Source organism: Plecotus auritus (genome assembly GCF_963455305.1).
Source record: "Plecotus auritus genome assembly, chromosome: 8".
NCBI lineage: Eukaryota > Metazoa > Chordata > Mammalia > Chiroptera > Vespertilionidae > Plecotus > Plecotus auritus.
In genome coordinates this window covers 21,504,643-21,528,236 of record NC_137782.1, presented here as the reverse complement: position 1 = coordinate 21,528,236, position 23,594 = coordinate 21,504,643, and the positions used below count along the sequence as shown (strand labels likewise).

General features: G+C 49.1%; 1 protein-coding gene across 3 annotated transcripts in view; it reads right to left on the bottom strand.

The window, feature by feature from the left end:
* PPP1R16B (protein phosphatase 1 regulatory subunit 16B) overlaps positions 1-23,594 on the bottom strand; it is a 100,981-nt gene that overhangs the window by 4,764 nt on the left and 72,623 nt on the right. For all 3 annotated transcript variants that reach the window (XM_080684089.1, XM_080684090.1, XM_080684091.1), the window contains 8 exons: positions 14,560-14,630; positions 9,292-9,437; positions 8,344-8,447; positions 6,085-6,209; positions 4,538-4,663; positions 3,713-3,788; positions 2,872-3,001; positions 2,612-2,780 (listed from right to left, as the gene is read on the bottom strand). In XM_080684089.1, coding sequence (XP_080540215.1) covers positions 2,612-2,780; positions 2,872-3,001; positions 3,713-3,788; positions 4,538-4,663; positions 6,085-6,209; positions 8,344-8,447; positions 9,292-9,437; positions 14,560-14,630 — 947 coding nt within the window. The remainder of the gene's footprint in view (positions 1-2,611; positions 2,781-2,871; positions 3,002-3,712; positions 3,789-4,537; positions 4,664-6,084; positions 6,210-8,343; positions 8,448-9,291; positions 9,438-14,559; positions 14,631-23,594) is intronic.

The following is a 23,594-nucleotide window of genomic DNA, read 5'->3' as shown; positions in this document are numbered from 1 at the left end:
GACTGAAACTGATTTAATGAAACTCAACCCTGGAACTTTTGCTAGAATGATGGGGAAAGAGAAGTTCTGTTTTTATAGGAATTGCGGGTGGTGAGAATGATACAGGTTGGGGGCTGGGGAGACACCATGTCAAAGGGTTGATGTGAAGGAAGACTGAAGGAGAGAGAGAGAATTTATCCTGACGATGTGTTTTGAGCTTCTGGATCCAGCTGGGCCAAGACTTTCCAATTACACGTGCCTGTAAATTCCTTTTTCGTGTGAATTGACTTCAATTGGGTTTTTGGTCACTTGCAATCCTTCTTCTGTATTCCCAGCATATCTCCACTTGAAACAGCAGAGATTCCTACCCAGAGGTCCTTTACACCCAGAAATCCCTGCATAACTACAGCTGCCTAGAAACTATAAAAGAAAAGGTTGATATATTTGACAATAATGAAAATGTAAAGCCTAGCAAAAATCACCATAAATAGCCCGGCTGGTGTTGCTCAGTGGTTGAGTGTTGACCCATGAACCAGGTAATCCTGGTAGGGGATATGCAGGAGGCAGCCAATCAAAAGTTCTCTCTCATCATTGGTGTGTCTATCTCTCTCTCCCTCTCCCTTCTCTCTCTGAAATCAATTTAAAATTTTAAAAAAAGAAAGCAAAACTTTAAAAAAAAAATCAAAAGACGCATGACAAAAGTGAAATATTTGCAACATATATGACCAAAAAGGGACTAATTTCCCAAATAAATAAAGAGCTCTTAAAAGTCCACTTATAAAGGTTCTACTGCACAAAAGAAAAAAGTCAACAAGGGACACTAATATACAGTTGACAGCAAAATATAGCCTGTAAATACAGGAAAAAAATAAAAATATTCAATCTCACTAATAATGACATAAAATTAAAACAACAAAAGTTTTACCAATCACATTGACAAGTGTCTTTAAAGTTTGTTCTTACTCAGTGCTGGCAAGGGTGTGGGCAAATAGCTAGGCATGTAAACTGCCACAGTCTCTTTGGAGGTCAATGTCAATCACATCATCTAAAAAAATTTGTTTTTAAAGAAGAATGAATACTTTGCAGCAAGCCCATTTCCAGGACTTTGTTTTGCAAATACACTCCCCAGGAGAGCAAAGCCTGAAAGTCATCATTAGGCAGGTGGGGAATTGTGGCATGTCCTTGTACTGGAATATTCTGCAACTAAGAATTGAGGCAGTCCCCATGTCCTGGCTTAGGATTCTAGGGATCTCCAAGAAATGTATAAATAAAAATAAGGCATCTGAAATGTGATTTGATTTCTGTCTACAACTCTTTTCTCCCCAACCCACAAGCTTGGGGACTAGATAGAACAAAGCCTCCGTGTTGCCCTCTCCATTCCAGCCCGGCCGCTTTGATGGGGATTCCCTTACACAGATGCCATCACTCCTGCTGGTGAGACCAGCCCACGGGTGACCTCCCCATTCACTGGGGAAGCAGGGTCCCATTGAGATGTGTGCACACACTATGCAACTAATCACTTTGCATCCCCCCAAGGCAATACTCTCTAGAATTGCTTTCAGTTGCTCCATGTGTGGTAGTAGAACCAAAAAGGCAGACCACTGCTAGTACAGCCAGCCTCTCCCTTCCTGTCCCCAGCAATTCTGCTCTGGCCCAAACACTTGGCCCCACTTGGCAGACTCAGCCAGGCATGGACCTGAGTGCATCAATACTGAGTTGAATAGTATCCCCCCCAAATTCATGCCAGTTCCACATCTCTGAATGTGACCTTATTTGAAAGTAGGATCTTTGCAGAAGGAATTAATTAGATTAAGATGAGGTCCCACTGGATTAGGGTGGACCCCAATCCAATGACTAGTATCTTTCTAATAAGAGAAAACAGACACACACACACACACACACATGAGGAAGGCCATGTGAAGACCGAGGCAGAGTTTGGAGCCATGCTAGCAAAAGCCAAGGAATGCCTGAGCCACCAGAAGCTGGGAGAGAGACATGGAGAGGACAACACCTTGCCTTTTAGACTTCTAGCCTCCAGAGCTGTGAGAAAAGAAAGGTCTGCTGTTTTACGCTCCAAGTTTGCAGCAGTTTGTCACAGCAGTCCTAGACACCAATAGAGCGTCTTCTTAGGAAAGCCGTCTCAAGCCCAGGGCCTTGGCTACCACTGGGGCAGGCTGCTTAGAGGTCCTACCAGTACCCTACTCAGTTTTTCAAAAAATTTCTTCCAATCAGATGTGTCCTGGTAAACACAGTTCTCAACTTCTTGTTATATCCCCTCCACCCTGGAAGGTTCAGTGTCCTTAGCTCCCAGGGTGGCTGCCCTACTGAATCTCTTTTCTGGGAAGCGCAGATTAGATCTGCCGGAGCATGAGCAGGCACATGGTGGTCACTCACTCCCTGTGGATTATGAGAACCTCATGGATGCCAAAGCCCACGGGTGACTCAAACACACCCTAGGCTTGCCTCATTAACCACAGTAGCCACCACCATCAGACTGGATCTAGCTGGTCTAAGGGCCTGCCCAGCTAACCTCCTGCGGAAGGTTCTCATATGAAGAGGCCAGACCAGGGAGGGGCCCGGTGCTCCTCCCAAGGCAGTGGCTGACACTGGGGCAGGGTATGAGGCCACTCACTGGGTCCTTATTCTCCTGGTCTGTCCTGGTCTCCCTGATGTCCCCATTGTAGGTTGAGGTCCGCTGATCCTCTGCCACACTCCGCTGCTGCCACAGGATGGCCTCGCCCTCATACTCCTTCCTGTATAGGTTCGTCCTGTCCGACAGGCTGGCTCGACGCACCACCTTCCTGAAGGGAGAGAGGGGGTGCTGGAGGCTGCATCGAGGCACCACAGGCAGGAGAGGCATGGGGACCCCTGGCTGCCTGGCCCCTGACTCACCCACGGCTGCCTGTGCTGGACGTTCTCCGGCTCAAGGACGATTTGTGCCTCAGCTGTGACTTCATGATAACATCGTGCTTGTGTTTTAGCTCCAGCAGCAGGACCTTGAACTCCTCTTCCTCACACAGGTCTGAAAGAGCAGAGGCGTCTGTTGTGGGAGGCAGCCTGTGGCCCCTGGGAGCCCTCCAGACCAGAGAGGCTGCCCTCCCAACCAAATGAAAACTCCCAGCATCCTTTGGGGCATGCAGGGAGGGGAGAAAACAATGCCACCCTTATTTCCTGGGCTACAACCCAATCCTTAAGAGAAGACTATGAACGGGAAACCCAGGTTCCATACACAGTCACAACTCCTGAGGTTCCCAGCTGTGACTGAAGGAGTCATACACCTTTGATGGTTTCCACTAGGCCTTATCAGCTCTCCACTGACACAAGAAGTATCAATAGAAACAAGCAGGTACCATGCAGCCCAAGCAAGAAGTTATGCAAAGAAGCTGAAATCATATATCCCCCCACCTAATTCTTTCACTCATCTATTTACCTTTTTAATGTCCCAGTCATCCATCCATTGGTTCGTCCTCTATCTATCCATCCTCTTATCCATCCATCTATATTTCCTACTTCATCCATACATTCATCCACTTTGCCATACATTTATCTATCTATCTATCCATCCATCTTTCTGTCCATTTATCCATTAATCTATCACCCATGGACTTTATTAATTCATCCATCCACACACCAATCCAGCATCCGTCCAACCATATATTTATCCATTTATCCCTCTACCTATCAAAAAGTTGATGAGGGCCTATATGTGTACCAGGTGTTGTGCTGGCCTTACCTATTGGCATTTCATCCATGGATGTCCTAGCACTGAGACTGGCCCCGTGGGACACCAATAGCTCTGCCATCTGCATCTGAAACACAGGAAGAAGCCCATGTTCCCACTGCCCAGGGCCCAAAAAGCCTAGGAGGTGGAAAGAGTGCCCAAGGCCTCTTGGGATGTGACCCAAAGAATGGTGGGGCAAAGCTGACTCCCAGGGAAGGCTTTGAACCCTGGGGCCAGGAATCCTGGGGTGCAATGGACTGACACCACCTCCAATATGCCTGGACCAAGGAACAGAAGAAAACAGAGTAGCTGTAACTCTAGAGTTGCCGGGTATCTAGGAAGGGACTGCAAAAACTGCAATCAGGGTTTTATATCTGGGAAACAAATGGAGAAACCACTCAAAGCAGAAATGCTGGGGTTTTCTAATTTGGCAAATTTAATCATCATCCCACTAGTAGCCCTGCACACCAGTCCGTGCAGCTCTCCGCCCATTGCCCCGCCCTCCTGTAGCTCTCTGCTGCTCATCGCTGGATGCCCCGACCTCCTGTAGCTCTCCTATAGCTCTCCCCAGCTCATAGCTCGCTGCCCCGCCCTCCTGTTGGTCAGTTGTTATGCCTCACAATGTAATGACCATTAGCATATTAGCTATTTATTATATAGGATTAGACTACAGCTTGTCAAATGTTTTTGCAAACTCCCTAGGTCTTTTCATATCCCATACACTAGCTGTAGTCAACACCTTAAGCAGGTCGTGTATTCTTTTGAACCAACTGCTAGATCAAGGATAGCAGGCTGATCCTGTGCTGGCCTTGCTCACAGCCCTCCGGTGTAACCTACCTGTCCCCAGAAGGCAGCCGCATGCAGGGGCTCCCAGCCATCCCAGTCCTTCACATCCACGCGCACTCCATGGTCCAGTAGGAGCTCAGCTGCTCGTAGGTATCCATTGGCCCCAGCTATGTGCAGCTGAAGGAGAGGAAAGAAGTGAGCATTCCCTAAGGGGGGCAGTCCCACATTTGGAGGTGGAATAGCCCTCTCCCTAACCCAAGTCTAAGATCATTCTTGGGGCCAGTAGAATGGAACAGAATGAGGTAGAAATACCAGCCACATTGCCGAGAATGATTACAGCTGCAATATGGACCTGGAAGGTAAGGCAGAGAGGTGAACTCTTCTCCCCTGTGGTTGGTCTTAGAGCTCCTGTGGTTAAGGCAACAGCGTTCCTACTACATGCTGAGCCCTGTGGAAGAGGTCTCAGGGGTCCAATACGATGGTTTTAAAATATGCTTACAAATTTTCTGACACATCTCCCAAAGCAGGGGTGGGGAACCTTTTTTCTGCCAAGGGTCATTTGGATATTTATAATATCATTCAAGGGCCATACAAAATTATCACCTTAAAAATTAGCCTGCTGTATTTGGTCAAACATTTAATTAACTCACCCCTAATGCCTTGGCAGGCCCAGACCAAATGATTTCGTGGGCCTTATATGTCCCATGGGCTGGGCATTCCCCACCCCTGCTAAAGGATGGAACTTAATTTCTCTCCCCTTGATTGAGTGACTCGCTTCTAACATATAGGATCTTGTGAAGGGGCAGTGTGTGATTTCCGAGACTAGGTCATAAAAGACGTTACTGTTTCTACCTTATACTCTCTTGGATCAATCACTCTAGAGGAGGCAGCTATCATGTTGTGAGGACACTCAGGTAGCCCTAAAGAGAAGTCCCAAGGAGGTGAGAAACTGGGGCCTCCTGCCAGGAGCCAGCACTAACTTGCCAGCCACCTTAGGAGTGGATCTTCCAGCCCCATTCAAACCTTCAGATGACAGCAGCCCTGGCCGACATCTTCACTGCAGCCTCATAAAAGACCCCAAGCCAGAGCCACACAGCCAAACTGTTCCCAATTTCCTGACCCACCAAAACTATGTGAGATGATAAATATATCATGTTGTTTTAAGATGCTGATTTTGGGGTAGTTTGTTACGTAGCCATAGTAACCAATACATCCAATCAGGGAAAGCCTCATGCTAAGGCCCCAGCTCTTCTACCTGGCACCATTCAAGGCCTCCAATGGTGGACACCACCTTAGTTGCCCCTTTTTTTAAATCTCCAAGAAAACACATAAACTACTTAGCACATGATGAATACTCAGGAAGTGATTAACATTCTTAGGGAGCCCTGAGTGATTACAAAGCACACCATGGGAATGGATGAAGGATGGAGAAGGAGATGAGGCAGAGAGAAACCAACTTCCCAGCCAATTAGGACAAAAGGAAGCCAACAGAAGACTGGCTGGGAGGAAACAGAGGCCCCAACAGTAGAGGTGTGGGTTCCACCATGTGCTGGCCCACTTCCGTTCTGGCTGGTCTTGGTTCTGGCCCATGTCCTCACCAGTGTGGCACCATGGGCGTCGATCCAGTCAAGGTCCTGGCCTGCTGCGATCATACAGTGGATGTCTGCAATCATCTGCTGCTCAGGAGCTGCCCGCATCTCGTTGATTTTCTCTTGAGTGATGCCTACAGGGGGAGGGAGATTTGGTCAGCACTCTGGTCAAAATGGGAGGGGAGGAAAGGCAGATAGGGAGGGCAAGGTTTCTGCGCCCCAGGGTTTGCCAGTCAAGGAGGTAGACAAACATGCCCATAGATCATTGTGTTCCAGGCTCAATGAACACAAACATGTGCTGGCCCGTAAAACAAAGGCCGCTCCTGCCTGGCACCCAGGAGGTATTGTAATGATATCAGTTACTAATATATATGATGTTCTTCTACCTGGAGACCCCTACCATCCACATACCCACCTCCAACTGATCAAATGGCTGGCTCTGTCTTATTCTCTAGGTCCGGCCCAGATCACACACACCCCCAGAAGCCCTCCCCTGACCACCCTGTCTGACCAGGGTTTGTTAGTTTCTTTTCATCTCGTGCACAGTTGTGTTTGTAGCACCTGGCACAAGGCTCAATGAGTTTTTGTTATGGGAATGACTCAATTAATGACTACACAAGGGTGGGCAAAGTAAGTTTACAGTTGTTGGTATGGAAAGTAATACAGTAAGCCCTGGCTCAGTGGATAGAGTGTTGGTCTGAGGACTGAAGGGTCTTTGGTTCGATTCCGGTCAAGGGCACATATCCAGGTTGTGGGCTCGATCCTCAGTAGGGGGTGTGCAGAAGGCAGCCAATCAATAATTCTCATCATTGATGTTTCTATCTCTCTATCCCTCTCCCTTCCTCTCTGAAATCAATAAAAAAATTTTTTAAGAAAGTAATACAGTAATAAATAATATAAGAATAAACTTGGTGTTTCACGTTCTCACAACTGTGAACCTACTTTTGCCCACCCACGTATAACTTTCAAATGGAGAGTTGAATAAATTGAGGTAGAGGGACCCAGAAAGACATTGTAAAGCCTGAACCTCACGCTAAAATGTTTAAGTGCTACTGGCAGCTACAATTGGTATTTAGTGAGAGAATGACATGCTCTATAAAAAGGCCCATTAGATCAAACATTCTTGGATAGAATTCAGGGAAGATCTGTAAACTGGAAAGGAGGAAAATATACATGATTATTTTTATTAAACTTTAAATGAAATAGAACATTTCCTTCCATTAGAACATAGGCAAAACCCACAGTAGAATTAGCGGTGCCTGTGACGTTCTCACCAACAGAAACTGTAGGTATCTGCGTGTCATATTATCTGATTGTTTCATGAACCAATAAAGTTTGTAGCTAACACATCTTTAAATATGTTGGTAGTTTTATTTTAATATAGTAGGTTTCCTTTATAATCCGTGCAAAAGTAGGCCTTCCTTCCCCCAGCTGCCGGCAGGCACCTGGGACCCAAACTTCCCTCGTAGCCCCAGCTTTGTCCAGAAGGATGGAAGGATGTCCGGTCTAATTAGCATATTATGCTTTCATTATTATAGATGATTCTGATAACTGAATTTAAAGATACCATTCTGAGAAGGGGTCCATAGATTCACAAGATTGGCATTAAAACTGTTAAGAGCCTCTGCAGAAGATGAATGGTTAAAGCCTGGGTGCCAGGGAATGGACACAGCAAATCAGCGGTTATTGCTGGGATCAGGGAAGAAACACCTGGCAGGGCCTGGACAGGACCCGGGGCTGCAGCCCAGGGTCTGGTTTGAGATTCCTTCCTGAGGAGGAGCTCAGCGTCTGTATGGGGACAGGGGCAGGTCTCTCTGATTGCTACATTTGTTTCCTCTCTGAAGCTCATTTGTGACTGAGAACAGCCCACATCTTGTTTACCCGGCCCCTGGCAGCCAGCATAGTGCCTGGCAGGCACCGGCGAATGTTCCTGACTTTTTATTATTTTCCCAAGTGGGAATATATCTTTATTGTGAATGTTTATTGAATTGTCACAGCTGACGAAGAGGAGACGAGGCCAGCTGAGGCCGACCGCGTGTGGGGGTGACACAGGGGAGAACAATGCCTCCTTTCTGCACAGCATGTGTCCTCATCTCGTTAATCACACGGTAATAATAATAACGGGGACCCATCCCACTTCCTGAGCACTGAGCATGAGCAGGCAGGTACGCAGCTTGCTAACGTGTTCACCTGCGTTGGTTTAAGTCAAAGAGATGCTCGCTGCAACGCTACCCTGAGCCCACTTGATAGCATGTGTCACGCTCTTACCCTGGTACGCCATGCACGTCTCGATGACATCCAGGGTGGGCTCATCCTCGCAGAGATCATACGGCATATTCCCATCAGAGTTGACAGCGAGCAGGTCGGCCCCACTGCAGAGAAAGGGCCAGGCTGAGGGCCAGGTAGGTGTGATGGTTGGTCTGTCTGCCTCTGCCCTCTGGCCTCACATCCACTACCCCGCTGTGCATCCAGCACCCACAATCCCACCAAAGTGTACCCTAGCAAGGACAGTGACTCAGCATCCTGGGAACCCCAGATGCATAGCGGCCAAAACCCTAGGAGAGTCGTCCCAACAGACCTCCCCCAGCTGCCTGCTCTAGTGAGCCAGACAAATATTATAAAGTTCCACTTAGACGAGGTAACTAGGGTAGTCAAAACAATAGGAACAGAAAGTAGGATGGTGGTTACTGTTATTGTTAACGGGAAGATGAGTTATTCAGTTTGGGAAGATGAGTTCTAGAAATGGATGGTGGTGATGGTTGCACAAGAATGTAAATGTACTTAGTGCCACTAAACTGTACACATAAAAATAGTTATGATGATAAATTCTATGTCACATGTATTTTTACTGCAATAAAATCTAGGGGTGGGGAGAGAACAAAGGGAGAGAGATAATGAAGAGGGACAGAATGGGAAAGACAGAGTGAGACCACGAGTGAAGGAGAGACAGGCATCGAGAGGGAAAAAACAAAGGCACACAGAGATGGAGTGAAAAATGGGAATTGGGAGAAGAGGAAGAGAGAGGTAGAAACAAAGAGAGGAAGAGACAGAGATGAAAACAGGATTGGGGAGAAAGAGAAAGTGGCAGGCACTGAGAGACGGAGGAAGAGGCAGAGAGAGAAAAAAAGAGGGAGAAGGAGAGATGGCGGTAAAAAGAACTTGGAAAAAAACCAAGGCAGAGGGGAGGCTGTTCTCGGGGCAGAGAGGGGCACGTACTACTGAACGAGGATCTTCACCAGGTTGATGTGGCCACACGTGGCCGCGGCATGCAGGGGTGTCCACAGCTCATTGTCCTTGGCGTTCACGTTCGCACCGTGGGAAAGGAGCAGCTTGACAATTTCCTCGAAGTTGTCGATGCAGCACTGTGAAGGGGACACAGGCGGGTCAGCACACCAGCAAGGCCCCAGGCCCCAGTGGGGACACCTCCAGTTCCCCTCAAGTGTCCACGAGAAGGACAGAGGAGTCAAACTGCCTGAGATTGAATCCAGCTCTAGTATTATATGCTGTGTGGACTTGGGCAAGCAACTTAACCTTTCTGAGCCCGCTTCTTTGTAAGTTAATAACATATAGGATAAAAATATAAAGATAATATTTTTTATAAAGTCAACTATAAAAAACTTTGAAAGTGTTGGTGGAATGAGACACATTTTTGAATGAGGCTTTAAAACCTTTTCTTTTTAGCCCTAGCTGGTTTGGCTCAGATAGAGTGTCAGCTTGCAGACTGAAGGATCCCAGGTTCGATTCTGGTCAAGGGCACATGCCCGGGTTGCAGGCTCCATCCTTAGTAGGGGGCATGCAGGAGGCAGCCAATCAATGATTCTCTGTCATCATTGATGTTTCTCTCTCTCTCTCCCTCTCCTTTCCTCTCTGAAATCAATAAATATATATATATATATATTCTAAAACTTTTCTTTTTAATTCCAGAAGCCTTTCTTTCAAGAAAATTGAATGGAGAACACTAACTTAGATAACCAATAGATTCAAGCAGGGCTATAGGGGGAGGGGAAGAAGCTGGAGAATTTGGGGGTTCCCCTTCCCAACAGTGGCCTCCAAGGGGTGGCCCTAGATCCATCATAGTTTGAAACTTCTGACTTAGGAATTTCTGACTCAGGAGCTCAATTTGTGGGGAAACCCCAAATAACCAACCCTCTCCCTAAAGAACCCAGCTCAGCTTAAAGGCTGGAGGGCGGGGGAGGTCCTGAGATAGTCCTTGCAAGGAGACAGCCATGTCTGTGCTCCTGCCTGTTCACACGTGGGTCAGCATCAGAGAGAGGGAAGGTCAGGAGCCTGCAGCCCCTCACCTAGACTTAGGGGTCCAGCAGTCATTGGAGCCCCTAACTCCAGAGGCAGAGAGTGAAAGAGTCCAAGGGGACAGAGAGGCCTCAAGCCAGGGGATGGGCAGGAGAGGCGAGGACAGAGGAGGAAGACAGACTGCAGGAGAAGTCTGTGTGGGACTGTGCTCAGCACTGCCCATCCAGGTAAGGGCGTGGCCTTCAGTGCAATGGGAGGCGTTGCAGGGGTATACTCGGAGGTAAAGCACAGCTGACTTGTTTTTTAAATCCCTCCTCTGGTTGCATGTGGAGCACAGATTGCAAGTGCAGCTTCTTTGGGAAGAGGAGGGACGTTAGGAGGTATGTTGAAATCTCCCAATTAAGAGATGATGGTGGCCTGGCCCACAGAAGTGGTGGTAGGCACGGGGCGAAGTGACTGGATGCCAGCAGAATGAGAGGGGCACTTGTGGGAGCCATGGCCCCAGGTGGGTGTGGGAAAGGGGATGGAGATGTTCCAGGGCAGGCCAGGAACTTGGCTTCCTCCACAGCCCCCACCCACACCTCACGGAGCCAAGGCTCAGCGCCAAAACATGTGGGAAAGGAACAGTCATTTGCACAGATGGTGCTAGAGACCCAGGTTCTCCTTTTGCGCCAGCCAGTGTGGGGTTGGCTGGGTCTGGGGCATCTGTCCCAACAGTGGGGCACAGGTAACCCAGTGAGGCGGGGAGATCCTCAGGTGGTGAGGAGAAGCATGCAGTGGTGCGGTGCGGCAGGCAGAGGGCGCCAGAGGCACCCAAGTGAGGTGGCGGGGAAAGGCGAGGAGCCCTAGGCTATCACGGGATGATGTGTCAGGGGATCCCGGTCCCTAAGAGGAGCAGCAGCCCGGTCCCTGGGGTTAGGGGATAGGAGAGCCAGAGATCCCACCCTTAGGGGCTGCAGAAAACATAAGGATGGGGGAAGGGAGCATCAGGTTGAAGGGGGAAAGGATTGTACACCCAGAATTGCAGTCCAGGAGCTAGAGCAGCCTGAACCTGGGAGACTAGTCTGAGCTAGCGCTGGGTTGGGGTTGGGGTTGGGGTTGGGGTTGGGATTGGGATTGGGGGCTGGGCACAGGGATGCAACGAGGGGGGGGGGTGTATGGCAGAGCCAGCAGGCCTCCCCTCCTGCATTCCCCACGGTGGGAAATGGCACCTGGCAGTTGGATGACCCTCTGCCCCCTCACTGCCCATGTCCAATCTACCACCGAGTGTGGATCCCATCTCCTCATTGATGCCCCATCCCATTGCCCTGGCCAAGGCTTTATCACCTCTCCCCGCCTAACTGCCGCTCCCCTTCCACACACCCTCCACGGGAGAGAGTTTCCTCATTAATCCAGGCAGGTTGCTCTCAGTTGCCAAGTGAAGGCTCCCTGTTGCCAAGTGAAGCAAATGCGCACTCCTCTGCAGGCACAGGAAGCTTTCCTAATGTGCTCCTTTGTTGCACTGGAGCAACAGTGACAATAACAATGACAACAATAATGACAGCCTGGGAAATATCAGCAATAACAACAGGCCACGTCATCAATAAGAAGAGCTGATGTTTTTGAGGAGGTGCTAGGGCCATGCACCTTGCTAACCCCTGGCCATGCCTTGCCTAGTTTCATTCTCAGAACAACATTTTGAGGACTCGATAACCGCTGCTGCTGCTGGCCACCACACTGGACACTGCAGATACGCAGGACATTCCATCATCATGGGAAATTCTATGACACAGTGCTGTGCCTGAGCCTCAGTTTCCTGAGCTGTAAAATGGGATAATATTTCAGAAGTTTATTGTGAGAATTAGCCCACACGTCACATAAGTGAAATGAACATGAGAAATGAACATGTGGCAAATTCTAATAATAATAATATCTAATATTTATCCAGTATCAAGTGATGTTCACAGGGTTTTTATTTAATCCTTATAACAACCCAATGAGATGGGTACTTGTTATTCCTCTTTTACAGATGAGGAAGGTGAGGCGACAAGAGGAGAAGCCTAGAGGACACACAGGAGGCCACTGGGCTGAAGGATGAAGGTGGAGATTTGCCCCTGGGGCTGATGGGCAGGGCAGTGGTCAGTGTCTGTCCACTTTTTCCTACCCCCATAGGGAGATGGAAGGCTCTCACCAACCCAGGCTTCTAGCAGCCTGGCCTCCCACCTGCTCAGAAACGTGGGCCAGGGCACAGGAAGGCATCAGTTCATTCATTATGTTGGCATGCACATATTGAGCACCTACTGAATGCCAGCATGGGGAAAGATGCTGGGATACACCAATGAGCAAGTGACATGGGCTCTGCCATTGTGCAGCTCAGAGCCTGTATGGGGGAACGAATATCAAATTATCACACTAATTGCTAAAATCCTATCTAATAAAAGAGTAATATGCAAATCGACCATACCTCCACTACACCTACAAGCCACGCCCACCAGCCAATCAGGAGCAAGTATGCAAATGAACCCAACCAAGATTGCTGCAGCCACGGAGCAAGCAGGAGGCAATGGAGGAAGCCAAGCTTCCCCACACACTCTGGCAGGCCCTGGACTCCACTCAAGGCTACAAAGTTTCAATTATAGAAGATAAATAAATCCCAACAAAAATGGCTGCGGCCACGGAGCGAGCAGGAGCCTTGGGTTTCCCCGGTGATGGAGGAAGCCAAGTTCCTGGCCTGCCCTGGCCTCTGCTGAAGGCTACAAAGTTTCAATTTATAGAAGATAAATAAATCCCAGATACCAGGGCCTCCGCTTGGGTCGCCGGCGGGCGTGGCCGACCTGCAAACCACCACAGGCCCCTCGCCCAGGCCACCCCATGCCCCAAGAGAACCCCCACCCTGATCCAGGACACCCTTCAGGGCAAACCAGCTGGCCCCCACCCATGCACCAGGCCTCTATCCTATCTAATAAAAGAGTAATACACAAATTGACCATCACTCCAACACACAGATGGCTGTACCCATGTGGTCAAAGATGGCTGCCCCTATGTGGACACAAGATGGGCTGCCACAAGATGGCCAGCAGGGGAGGGCAGTTGGGAGGGATCAGGTCAGGAGGGGAGGGCAGTTGTGAGCAATAAGGCCAGCAGGGGAGGGCAGTTAGGGGCAATCAGACTGGCAGGGGAGCAGTTAGGCATCAATCAGGCTGTCAGGGGAGTGGTTAGGGGGTGATCAGGCTGGCAGGCAGAAGCGGTTAGGGGCAATCAGGAAGGCAGGCAGGTGAGCAGTTGGGAGCCAGCAGTCCTGGATTGTGAGAGGGATGTCTGACTGCCTGGTAGGATCGGGCCTAAACGGGCAGTTGGACATCCCTCTCCACCAGATTGGAGAGGGTGCAGGCTGGGCTGAGGGACACACCCCCTGTGCACAAATTTCATGCACCGGGCCTCTAGTGATAAATAAAAGGGGTGCCCAGGAGAAAAGAATGTGTATAGAACAACACAGCTCTCAGGCTCCTGTGTCAACTGGGGATAACCAGCACACGTGGGAAAGTGTGGACGGATCAGCACTGTGTGTGCAAAAGAACCAAAAAGCCATTTGGCTGGAGGGCTCATCAGTGGCCAGGCCTCCCAGGGCCTTGCAGGAAGACACCTGAGCGCTTTGAGTAACACCAGTAGATTTTTGGCTTCAGCATCCCCGTGGCCACTATGAAAATGAATCATGGAAGGGCCAGCTAAAGGCTGGGGATCAGTTAGGAGGCTGATGCAGCATCCAGGCAAGAGATGACCTCTGGCAGCCCTTCCCCAGCCAGAGGGACTGAACCCATCACACCTCCCTAGAAAAGATGTTTCATGGCTATCACTCTTAAGCAGATCACACAAGCCATCTGCCAATCACCTTTGTCAGCAGGATGGGTGCATGCCATGGTGGGTGTGCACAAACATGCTTCGTAAACTGTCACACTTCAAACAAATTTGCTTTGTTTGCCAACCCCTTTGCTGGGAAGTGAGGATGCAGTGGACAAAGGCTCCCTATCCTCAGAGGCTGTGCGTACGCTGCGTGAGCATGCACAGGGGCTCTGTGGGCATGTCTGTAACAGACACACACATCTCTGAAGCAGACAAAAGCCTTTCAAATGGGGCAGCTGTGGCTCCCCCTCCCTTCCTTCTCCCTGCGGGTTCTGGGCAGGAAAAAGCAGGGAGATAGGGTACCTGTCCAGTTGGGAAGCAGGGAGCTGGGGACCCCTGCCAGCCCGGCCTTACCTGGTGCAGGGCTGTGAGTCCATCCTCGTTGCACAGATCAGGGCTGACTTTATTCTTCAGGAAGTAGCGCACTGCAACAGAGAGGACAGGAGTGAGCATCCCGCCGCACACTGTGTGTGGAGTATGCAGGGGGGCCCAGGTAAGACCCACTCTCCCAGGTCCTGACACAAAGGGCCTTGTTTGTTTACACTGCTTTGGGGCATTATAAGTGGACCTTAGTCCCATCACCAACTGCTAAAGCCCTTCCACAGCTCCCCATTGCTCTAGGAACAAAGTCGAAAACCCTCACATTGGTTTTTCCCTGCCTGCAGCCTCCATCTTGCACAGTTCCAGCGGGCACCTCTCACACCCTGGTCTACAAGACTGGCACCCTGGAGCAGTGCAGTGCTCAGCACACTCAGCTGTACACAGTGCTCCTGCCTCCTCACCTTTCCAGGCTCCAAACACCTTTCACAATGGTCTTTTGTCAGCTACAGAGTCACCATACTTCCTCTGGCCTCTGAGCTTTTGCATAGCCTGTTCCCACTGCCTGGAGGACTCAAGCATCCATCCATCCACCATCATCCATGTATCCATTTTTAGTATGTGTGCGCACACACACACACACACACACATGCACACACACACATACCTGCACACACTCCTCATCCTTTAAGTCTCAGCTCAAATTCCCCAGATGGGGCACTCCCCCATTATATACACCCACCACTCCTATGCATCTCATTTATAACCTTATCACAATTACAATCACATAACTAATTATGGGCTTTGGTTCTGTCTGCCCTAGGACACTAAGCCCCATGAGGGCAGGGCAGCGACAGCACTGACTGCTCTTTCCCTAAGGCCTGACACAGTAAATCCTCAACAACCCTCCCAGGACCCTGACCTAATCAGCAGCCCCCTAGCTCAGTCCAAGAACACAGACTCTCCCTCTCTGAGCCAAGCAGGCCACCCTCTGGTGCTGACCCCACATGGCCTGTGTCTGCAATAAGCGGCCCGTGAAGCCCTCCTGCAGTCGTGGATGACCTGGTAGCTGGTCCCAGCCTAAGGGTCGTGAGAGGAGATTATGGCAAAGCCACTGATCACTAAGGCCCAGCCTGTCCATGGGCCAGTGAGGGTGCCCCGGGCCTGGAGATGCCCTTTGGAGAGTAGAGGTGGCTGTTATGTCCCTGTCCAAGAAGGTCCTATTCACACAAAGCAAGGGTTCACACCCCATGGAGTTGGGGGGGTGGACCAGGCTTCCTGTCCAGGAGATGCTCTTCAGGGAAGAAATTAAGGTTCAGCTGCCAAAAGTAGCCTGTGCACGCGGTAATTATTGGGGTGTTCTCCGTGCTGTGTGGGGGCCCAAGACATGTAATTACTCCAACGTCAGGCAGTTATTTTCAGCCCAAGAGGTAGACTACTCACTCCATCTCTAAGGAGCCCTTACTACTCGTGAGCTAAGGTCCCCTCAGTGGTTCCACTTCTGCTCTGGCTCAGAGCCTGGCTCTGGACACCGCTCCTGGAGCAAAGACCCCACCACCCAGGCATGATCAGGCTCTGCTGCCTCTGGGGTTTACCAAGAAACATGGTTATTCTATCAACAGTGTCTTCTTCCTGAGCCCTTCCTATGCACCAGGCCACTGCAGAACCTCTCTCTTTCATGGATTCACATCTTACTGTTCCCCTTACGGAGAAGAGAAGGAGACAGAGAGTCAGGAAAGTGCAGCTCACAGCCAAACGCAGCCAAGCGGAGGAAATCAAACCTTCTGATTTCAAAGCCCAGGCTGAGGAGCACAGGGCTGCTCCGCTCTGCCCCTGAGGCCAGGAATGGGAAGCAGCATTGCTGGAGCCCTGCTGAGTGGCCAGACCTGTGCTGAGAGCTGGCGTGGGGAGGAGGGTGGCTGGAGAATGGACAGCAATGACCTCTCCTTGGGTCCCTCTTCTTGTAGATCGAAGGGCTTAGGAATCCAGAAACAGGATAAAAGAAACATTGCCCTGGTCTTTCAGGGCCATATTAATTGTAAATTTGCTTCCTCTCACTCTCTGCTCAAAACCCTCTTGTGGCTTCACGTGGTTCTTAGAATGAAGTTCAGAATCCTTCTGTGGCCTTCACTGGGGTCATCAAATTATGGCCCATGCACCAAATCTGGCAAGCAACCTGGTTCTGTAAGTTAAGTTTTATTGGAACACATCTGCACGCATTCATTTATGTATTGCCTATGACTGCTTTCTTCCCACAACAGCAGAGCTGAGTGGCCACAGAGACCTAGGGCCCACACAGCCTAAAATACTTACTCTCTGGCCCTTACAGACCCTGATCAAGGCTTGCAGACCCTGGTCTTCTGGGTCCAGCATGGTATGGTCCTGCCCACAGGGCTACCACCTTGCATAACTCCAGGGGAATTATGCAATCGGCATGTGGACCGCTTGCTCTGGAACTGTGCAGTGTGCAGCCTGCTCAGCCCGACCCAGCCAGCCTGTCTCCCTACCTTTCCAGACTCACCGCTTGCTCGCTGAGCACCTTACACAGTGGAGGAAGCTGGCTTGGCAAGGTCTAAGGGGACAACTGAGGCTCAGGGACCACAAAGAGGGGGCATGCTCTGCCCCTCAGACAGGATTATCTACCACTTCTTCTCGTTGTCCTTCCTCAGGTCTGCTCCCTGCCCCCAAAGCCCCAGCTCTCAGGCTTGGCCATCAGTTTGGCAGAGTGACCCATCCGTTCTCATGCATTTGCTTAGTTTTGGCTTCAGGCAAGTTATTCCTCCTCTCTGTGCCTCCGTGTCCTCATCTGTAAAGTGGGGTCACACAGCACCTCCTTTGTGGGGTTGCTATGAGGATTAAGTAATACAACACCTGAGAGCTATTACTATCATTTCTTTTATAAATAAACACAAAACACATCCACTGAGCTCCTGCCTGACCCCACCCTGTGCTGGGAGCTGGGAATATTACCACTGACATCTTGCATTTCCCAAGAGCTCTCAGCACAGGGTGGGGCCAGGGGACTCTCTCCAGGGGACTCTGAGCAGCTGCTGATTCAAGGACCACAGTGAAGCCACAGTCAATGTTTCCACTCTCCCCCATACAGGCAAGACCCCATGGCAATGGCAAAGAGGTGGCTCCCGCTCTCCTCCTGTGTATTCCAGCTCCTGGCGCCAACCCATCGCTCTGCCCACACCTCCCTGGCAATCTGGCTGGAATCTGGGCCAAGCAGGGCCATCTGCTCCCTCCATCTCCAGCTGTAGAGAGTGAGGCTGAGCAGGCCCAGCTCTGCAGGAAGCTGATGGTGGCTGCCTTGGCTGGGAGACATCACCGCTGACAAGCTTGTGTTTTCTTTGCAACCTGACCCCCTCTGCCCCACAGAGCAGACTGCCTGACCTCCAGCTGGTCAGTGCAGCCACAAGTGTGGTTCCCGCTCCTGCCTTGGGGGAATGGGGACAGCAAGACGGAGATGTCTGCCCCTGGAGGTGGACCTTGGGCAATCTACACCTGCCGGGGGCGCCCTGGGGTTGAGCTGCTGCCTCCAGGCCATGTGACTTGCACAGTCATGTTCATGGGGTACCCACTCACCAAGCCCTCCTCCCTTCCCATCTTCCTTCCCTTTCCACCTGGCTCCTGGCTCCCAGCAATGTGGCCTCCAAGACGCTGCAGGTCCCTGTCTCTCCTCAGCTCCCACCTCGTCCTATCCTCCCACTTCTCTCCCCAGTCACTCACTGATTCAGTTGCAATTTAATTCTGAAAACAAAACAAAAACTGAGCTCCTCAAGGCCTTTACACACACTCTCTTCCCATCCTTAAGCCAGCAATCTCCTTTTCACCCTTCAGATTCCAGCCAAAATGGCACCTCCTCTGAGAGGCCTTCGCTGATCACCCCAATCTCAATTGAGTTGCCCGAGTTATTCTCTCCCACAGTACCCTGCATTTCTGCTTCATAGCAGTGCCTCTCACAGTTTGTAATAACAGGGTGATTATTAGTATATAAGAATTACATAATTATTTGTTTAGTTTTGGGAGCTCCATGAGGGCAGAGACATGTCCATCTCATTGACTGGTGTGACCAGTGCCCACCATGAAGCCTCAAAGATGGAAAAGGAACTAGAATGGATTTCGTACATAAATGAGCAGCAAATACCCCTCCCTGCACCTGCATTGTCGATGCAGCCAGACCCGGCAGCTGATCGGAGGAGTCCTTCCGTCCCACTCCCAGGCCCAGGCACCTGTCATTTCTTCTTGCCCAGGTCCCAGTCCTCACTTCCCCTGCCCTGCGCCCTCGGTTGTTCTTTCTACCACCCACCACTAACTGTGTGCCAGGCATGGTGCTCAGTGCTTTACAGCCATCAAATCCATGAGTCCTCCTAATCCAGTTATGAGGGTCAGTCACCTGCTATTATTAATTAACTGCCTGCTATTATTGCTCCAATTTAGGGAAAACTGAGGCTCAGGTTTGCCCATGTGAATGACTTGCCCAAGGGCAAGCGGCTGAGAATGGCAATGCTGGGATTTGAACCCAGACCTGGCTGCCTGCAAAGGCTGAATCTTAGCAAAGGACGGGCAGCAATGGGAAGTGCAGAATGAGATGCAGATGTCAGTGTGAAGAGAGACACAGAAGTGGCAAAAAGCTAAAAGAAAGGTCAAGAGTACTGCCTGTAGTTCAGTGCTCTAGACCAGCGGTCGCCAACCTTTCGGACCTCACGGACCACCGGTTGGCGACGGGTCTCTAGACCATTACATGATAATAAAGATAATAATCACTAACGGTCATTGCAACCACCTTGTCAGTCTTTGCAGATGGGGATGCTGAGGTCAACACTCAGTCTGAGGTCCTGCGGCAAAGGAGTGGCAGCTCTGGGGCTGCCTGTGGAGCCCGAGCTCCGACACGTCTCTGTTTGTCTTTCTGCTGCTTCTCCATTCCAGGCAGACTGCGTCCGTCCTACCCCTGATTCCAAGGACTCTGGTGACCTGCTTCCAGCTGCCACATCCATCCACTGGGCAGCACCCCCTCCATGCAAAATCTGACCACACTGACCCCATTTCTTCCCCTTCCTCAGGTACCATGACTGCTTTGCCCAGCGTTTTGTGGGGTCTAGCACCTGCAGCCTGGTCAAACCAGCTCTCAGGCCCACCCTTCCCCTCTCCCCGTCCCCAGCACACCCAAAAAGCAGCCCCTTTATTCTCCTCTCAAGTCAAGGTTGTCCTGAGTCCTTAATGCACTGCACTTCAAAATCACCTCACTGAGCAATTTCAAATTTTCCACCCACCACTGCTCCTCCCTGGAGCAGAAATAGCCAGAAATAGCTGCTTCCAGGGAAGCCTCGCTGCCTGGGGCTGGGGGTGGGGACATCAAGTCTAATGATGGCTTCTGCAGTGGCTGGTACAGCCCCAGCAGTTCACCCCAGGGTCCCGGGTGATGACTCACCCATGGTGGAGGGTGGGCAAGGAAGACCTCATTTTCCCTCTAAGTCACATGGCCAGGCCAGGGAGCCAGGCCTTGCTCTTCCCAGGGTGCCTCTCTCCAGGGCCCATTCGAGAAGAAGAGGGGTCAGACACTAACAAGTGCTGGCGAAGATGTGGGGACATTGGAACCATCATGCACTGCTGGTGGGAATGTAAAATGGTGCAGCTGCTTTGGAAAACAGTCTGGTGGTTCCTCAAAAAAGTAAATACAGAGTGACCATATGACCCAGCAATTCCATTCTTTTGCAAGAAGAATGAAGACGTACGTCCACACAAAAACTTGTCCACAAATGTTAATAGCAGCATTATTTATAATAGCTCCAAAGTAGAAACAATCCAAATACCCATCAATTAATAATGAATATATAGAATGTGTTCTTTTCATACAGTGGAATATTATTCGGCCATAAAAAGGAATGAAATACATGCTACAACATAAATGAACCTTGAAAACATGCTAAGTGAAAGAAGCCACACACAAAAGGTCACAGATTGTATGATTTCATTGATATGAAATGTCCAGAATAGACAAATCCATAAAGATAGAAAGTAGATTAGTGGTTGCTAGGAGCAAAGGGGAGGGGAATGGGAGAGACTATTATTGGGTACAGGTTTCCTTTGGGGGTGATAACAATTTTCTGGATTTAGTAGTAATCGTTATACAACCTTGTGAATACACTGAAGACCACAAATTGTACACTTTAAAAGGTGAATTTTGTGGTGTGTGAATTATATCTCGACTTTGAAAGAAGAGGCAGGAGCTCCATGCTGAGCCTTGAGCATCTTGCTGGGATCTCTTTACTCTGGCAGCCAGGAGTTCTGTGACATCAGTACAGAATCTGACCCGTTCATCACTGTACCCACAGTGCCTAGGACAGTACGTGGTACACAGTAGGTGCTCAATCATTACTTAATGGAAGTGGGGGAGAAGGAAGGCCACTGGCCTCTTCTGGACCCTACATGATCTGACCTCTGTCCACTCTCCTGGCATTATCCCTCTTAATCACTATGGACCCTTTCAGGACCACCCATGTGTCACCTTCTCTCTTGTATCTCTGAGTCTCCTTGGGTGCTATTCTCTTTTCTTGTTCTTCTCTGCCTTCACTTGACCTGGTTAATTCTTACTTAGTCTCCAGGTCTTAGCTTAAATTTTACTTCCTCAGTGAAGCCTCCCCCACCATGCCCAGGCTGGGCGAGGCATCCTTATGCACTTTCTGTTCCCTCCCCAAGAACATTCAATACTATATTGTAGTATTGTATGGATTTGTTTTTGTCTGTACTGGACTGTAGGCTCTGGAGGGGTGGGGGAGTAGGAACCATAAACTTTTTAGCTACTGTGACATAGTTCAGGCTCCTGGTCAATGTTTGATGACTACAGGAGCAAATAGAGCCTGCCTGACCTCCACTCAAGACTCAGAAGTGGCCAGAGCAAGTTTTCTTGGTCTGGTCTATACTTTGTCCTATGGACAACAATGGTCCCAGGCTGGCCAAAGACTTCTCCATCTCAGAGAGCATCTTCATCCCTTGACTTATACAAAGAGACCAGTTCCTCTCTTAGCACATCTGATATTCTCAGGACCATGAGGACAAGACAGCCAAGGGCACACAGGCATGTGCTATAATCTTCTCCCTTCCAGAACTTCCATGCCCATGACACGGGGCTGTGCTGAAGAGGAGTTGTTGACATAGACTCACATCAGCTACCCAGATGCCTCTGCACATGTGTAACTAATATCTAGTGCTAGGTATGTGCAGGAAAAGTGATGGCATACCCTTTAGAATGCAAGCTCTCTGTGGAACAATCTTGTCCATCTTCTTATTTGGGGTATTCAGTACCTAGTTAGAGCTCAACAATATTTGTTGAAGGAAAAAACAAATAAAATTTTGTTTTTCTGCCCTAATCTGTTTGGCTCGGTGGATAGAGCATCTGTAGACTGAAGGGTCCCAGGTTTGATTCCAGTCAAGGGCATGTACCTTAGTTGCGGGCACATCCCCAGTAGGGGGTGTGCAGAAGGCAGCTGATCGATGTTTCTCTCTCACCGATGTTTCTAACTTTCTATCCCTCTCCCTTCCTCTCTGTAAAAAATCAATAAAATATATTTTAAAATTTTTTTTAATTTTTGTTTTTCTTCTAAAAAAAGTAAAACTAAAATAGAGTAACATAAGAAAATATGTACAAGGTCTACATGAGAAAACAACAAAACTCTGATGGATGACATCAAAGAAAAATGTAAAAATGGAGAGATATTCCATGTTCAGGGATAGGAAGATTCAAGATGTCAGTTCTTCCCACTTGAGCTATAGATTCAATGCAATCTCCAATCAAAATCTCAGCAAGTTATTTAATGAATATTGACAAACTGATTCTAAGACTTAAATGTCTTTTAAAATTTTTTATTTTGTTAAACTTCACCTGAGGATATTTTCCCATTAATTTCTAGAGAGAGTGGAAGGGCGGGGGAGAGATAGAGAGAGAAATATCAATGCAAGAGAGACACATCAATTGGTTGCTTCTGTACACGCCCTGACCAAGCCAAGGATCAAGCCTGCAACCGAGGTACATGCCCTTGACCAAAATCTCACCTGGGACTCTTCAGTCCACAGGCCGATGCTCTACCCACTAGGCTTAACCGGCTAGGTCTGATTCTAAGATTTATATGGAGAGGGGAGAGATCCAGAATAGCCAACACAATATTGAAGGAGAAGAACAAAATCAGAGGACTGATGCTAACTGACTTCAAGACTTACTGTCAGGCCACAGTAATCAAACCAGTGTGATATTGGTGAAAGAATAGACAAATAAATCAATGGAACAGAATAGAGAACCCAGAAATAGATCCGCATAAATACAGTCAACTTTCATTCATTGCTGGTGGGAATGAAAAATGGTACAGACACTTTTGGTGGTTTCTTGCAAAAGTGAACATACTTTTACCATATTATCCAGCAGCTGCACGCCTTGGTATTTACTCAAAGGAGTTGAAAACTGTGTCCACACAAACACCTGCACGTGGATGTTCATAACAGCTTTATTCATAATCACCAGAACTTAGAAGTAACCAAGAAGTCTTTCAGTAGGTGAATAGATAAACCACGGCACATCCAGACAATGAAATATTAGTGCTAAAAAGAAAAGAGCTATCAAGCCATGAAAAGACATGGAAGAAACTTAAATGCATATTATTAAGTGAAAGAAGCCAATGTGAAAAGACTACATAATATGTGATTCCAACTATATCACATTCTAGAAAAGACAAAACGATGGAGACAGTGAAAGAATCAGTGGTTGCCAGGAGTTGGGGAGGGGGAAACAATGAATAGGTGGAGTGCAGAGGACTTTTAGAGCACTGGAAACACTGTATGATACCCTAATGATGGACACATGTCATTATACATTTGCCCAAACTCATAGGATGTTCATAGGTTCGCAAGAATGAACCCTAATGCACACTGCGGACTTTGGGGGATCATGATGTGTCAATGTAGGTTCCTAAATGGTAACAAATGCCCCAGTCTAATGGGGTTTGTTGATAATGGGGGTGGCTGTGCATATGTGAGGCCAGGGGGTGTATAGAAAAACTCTGTACCTGCCTTCAGTT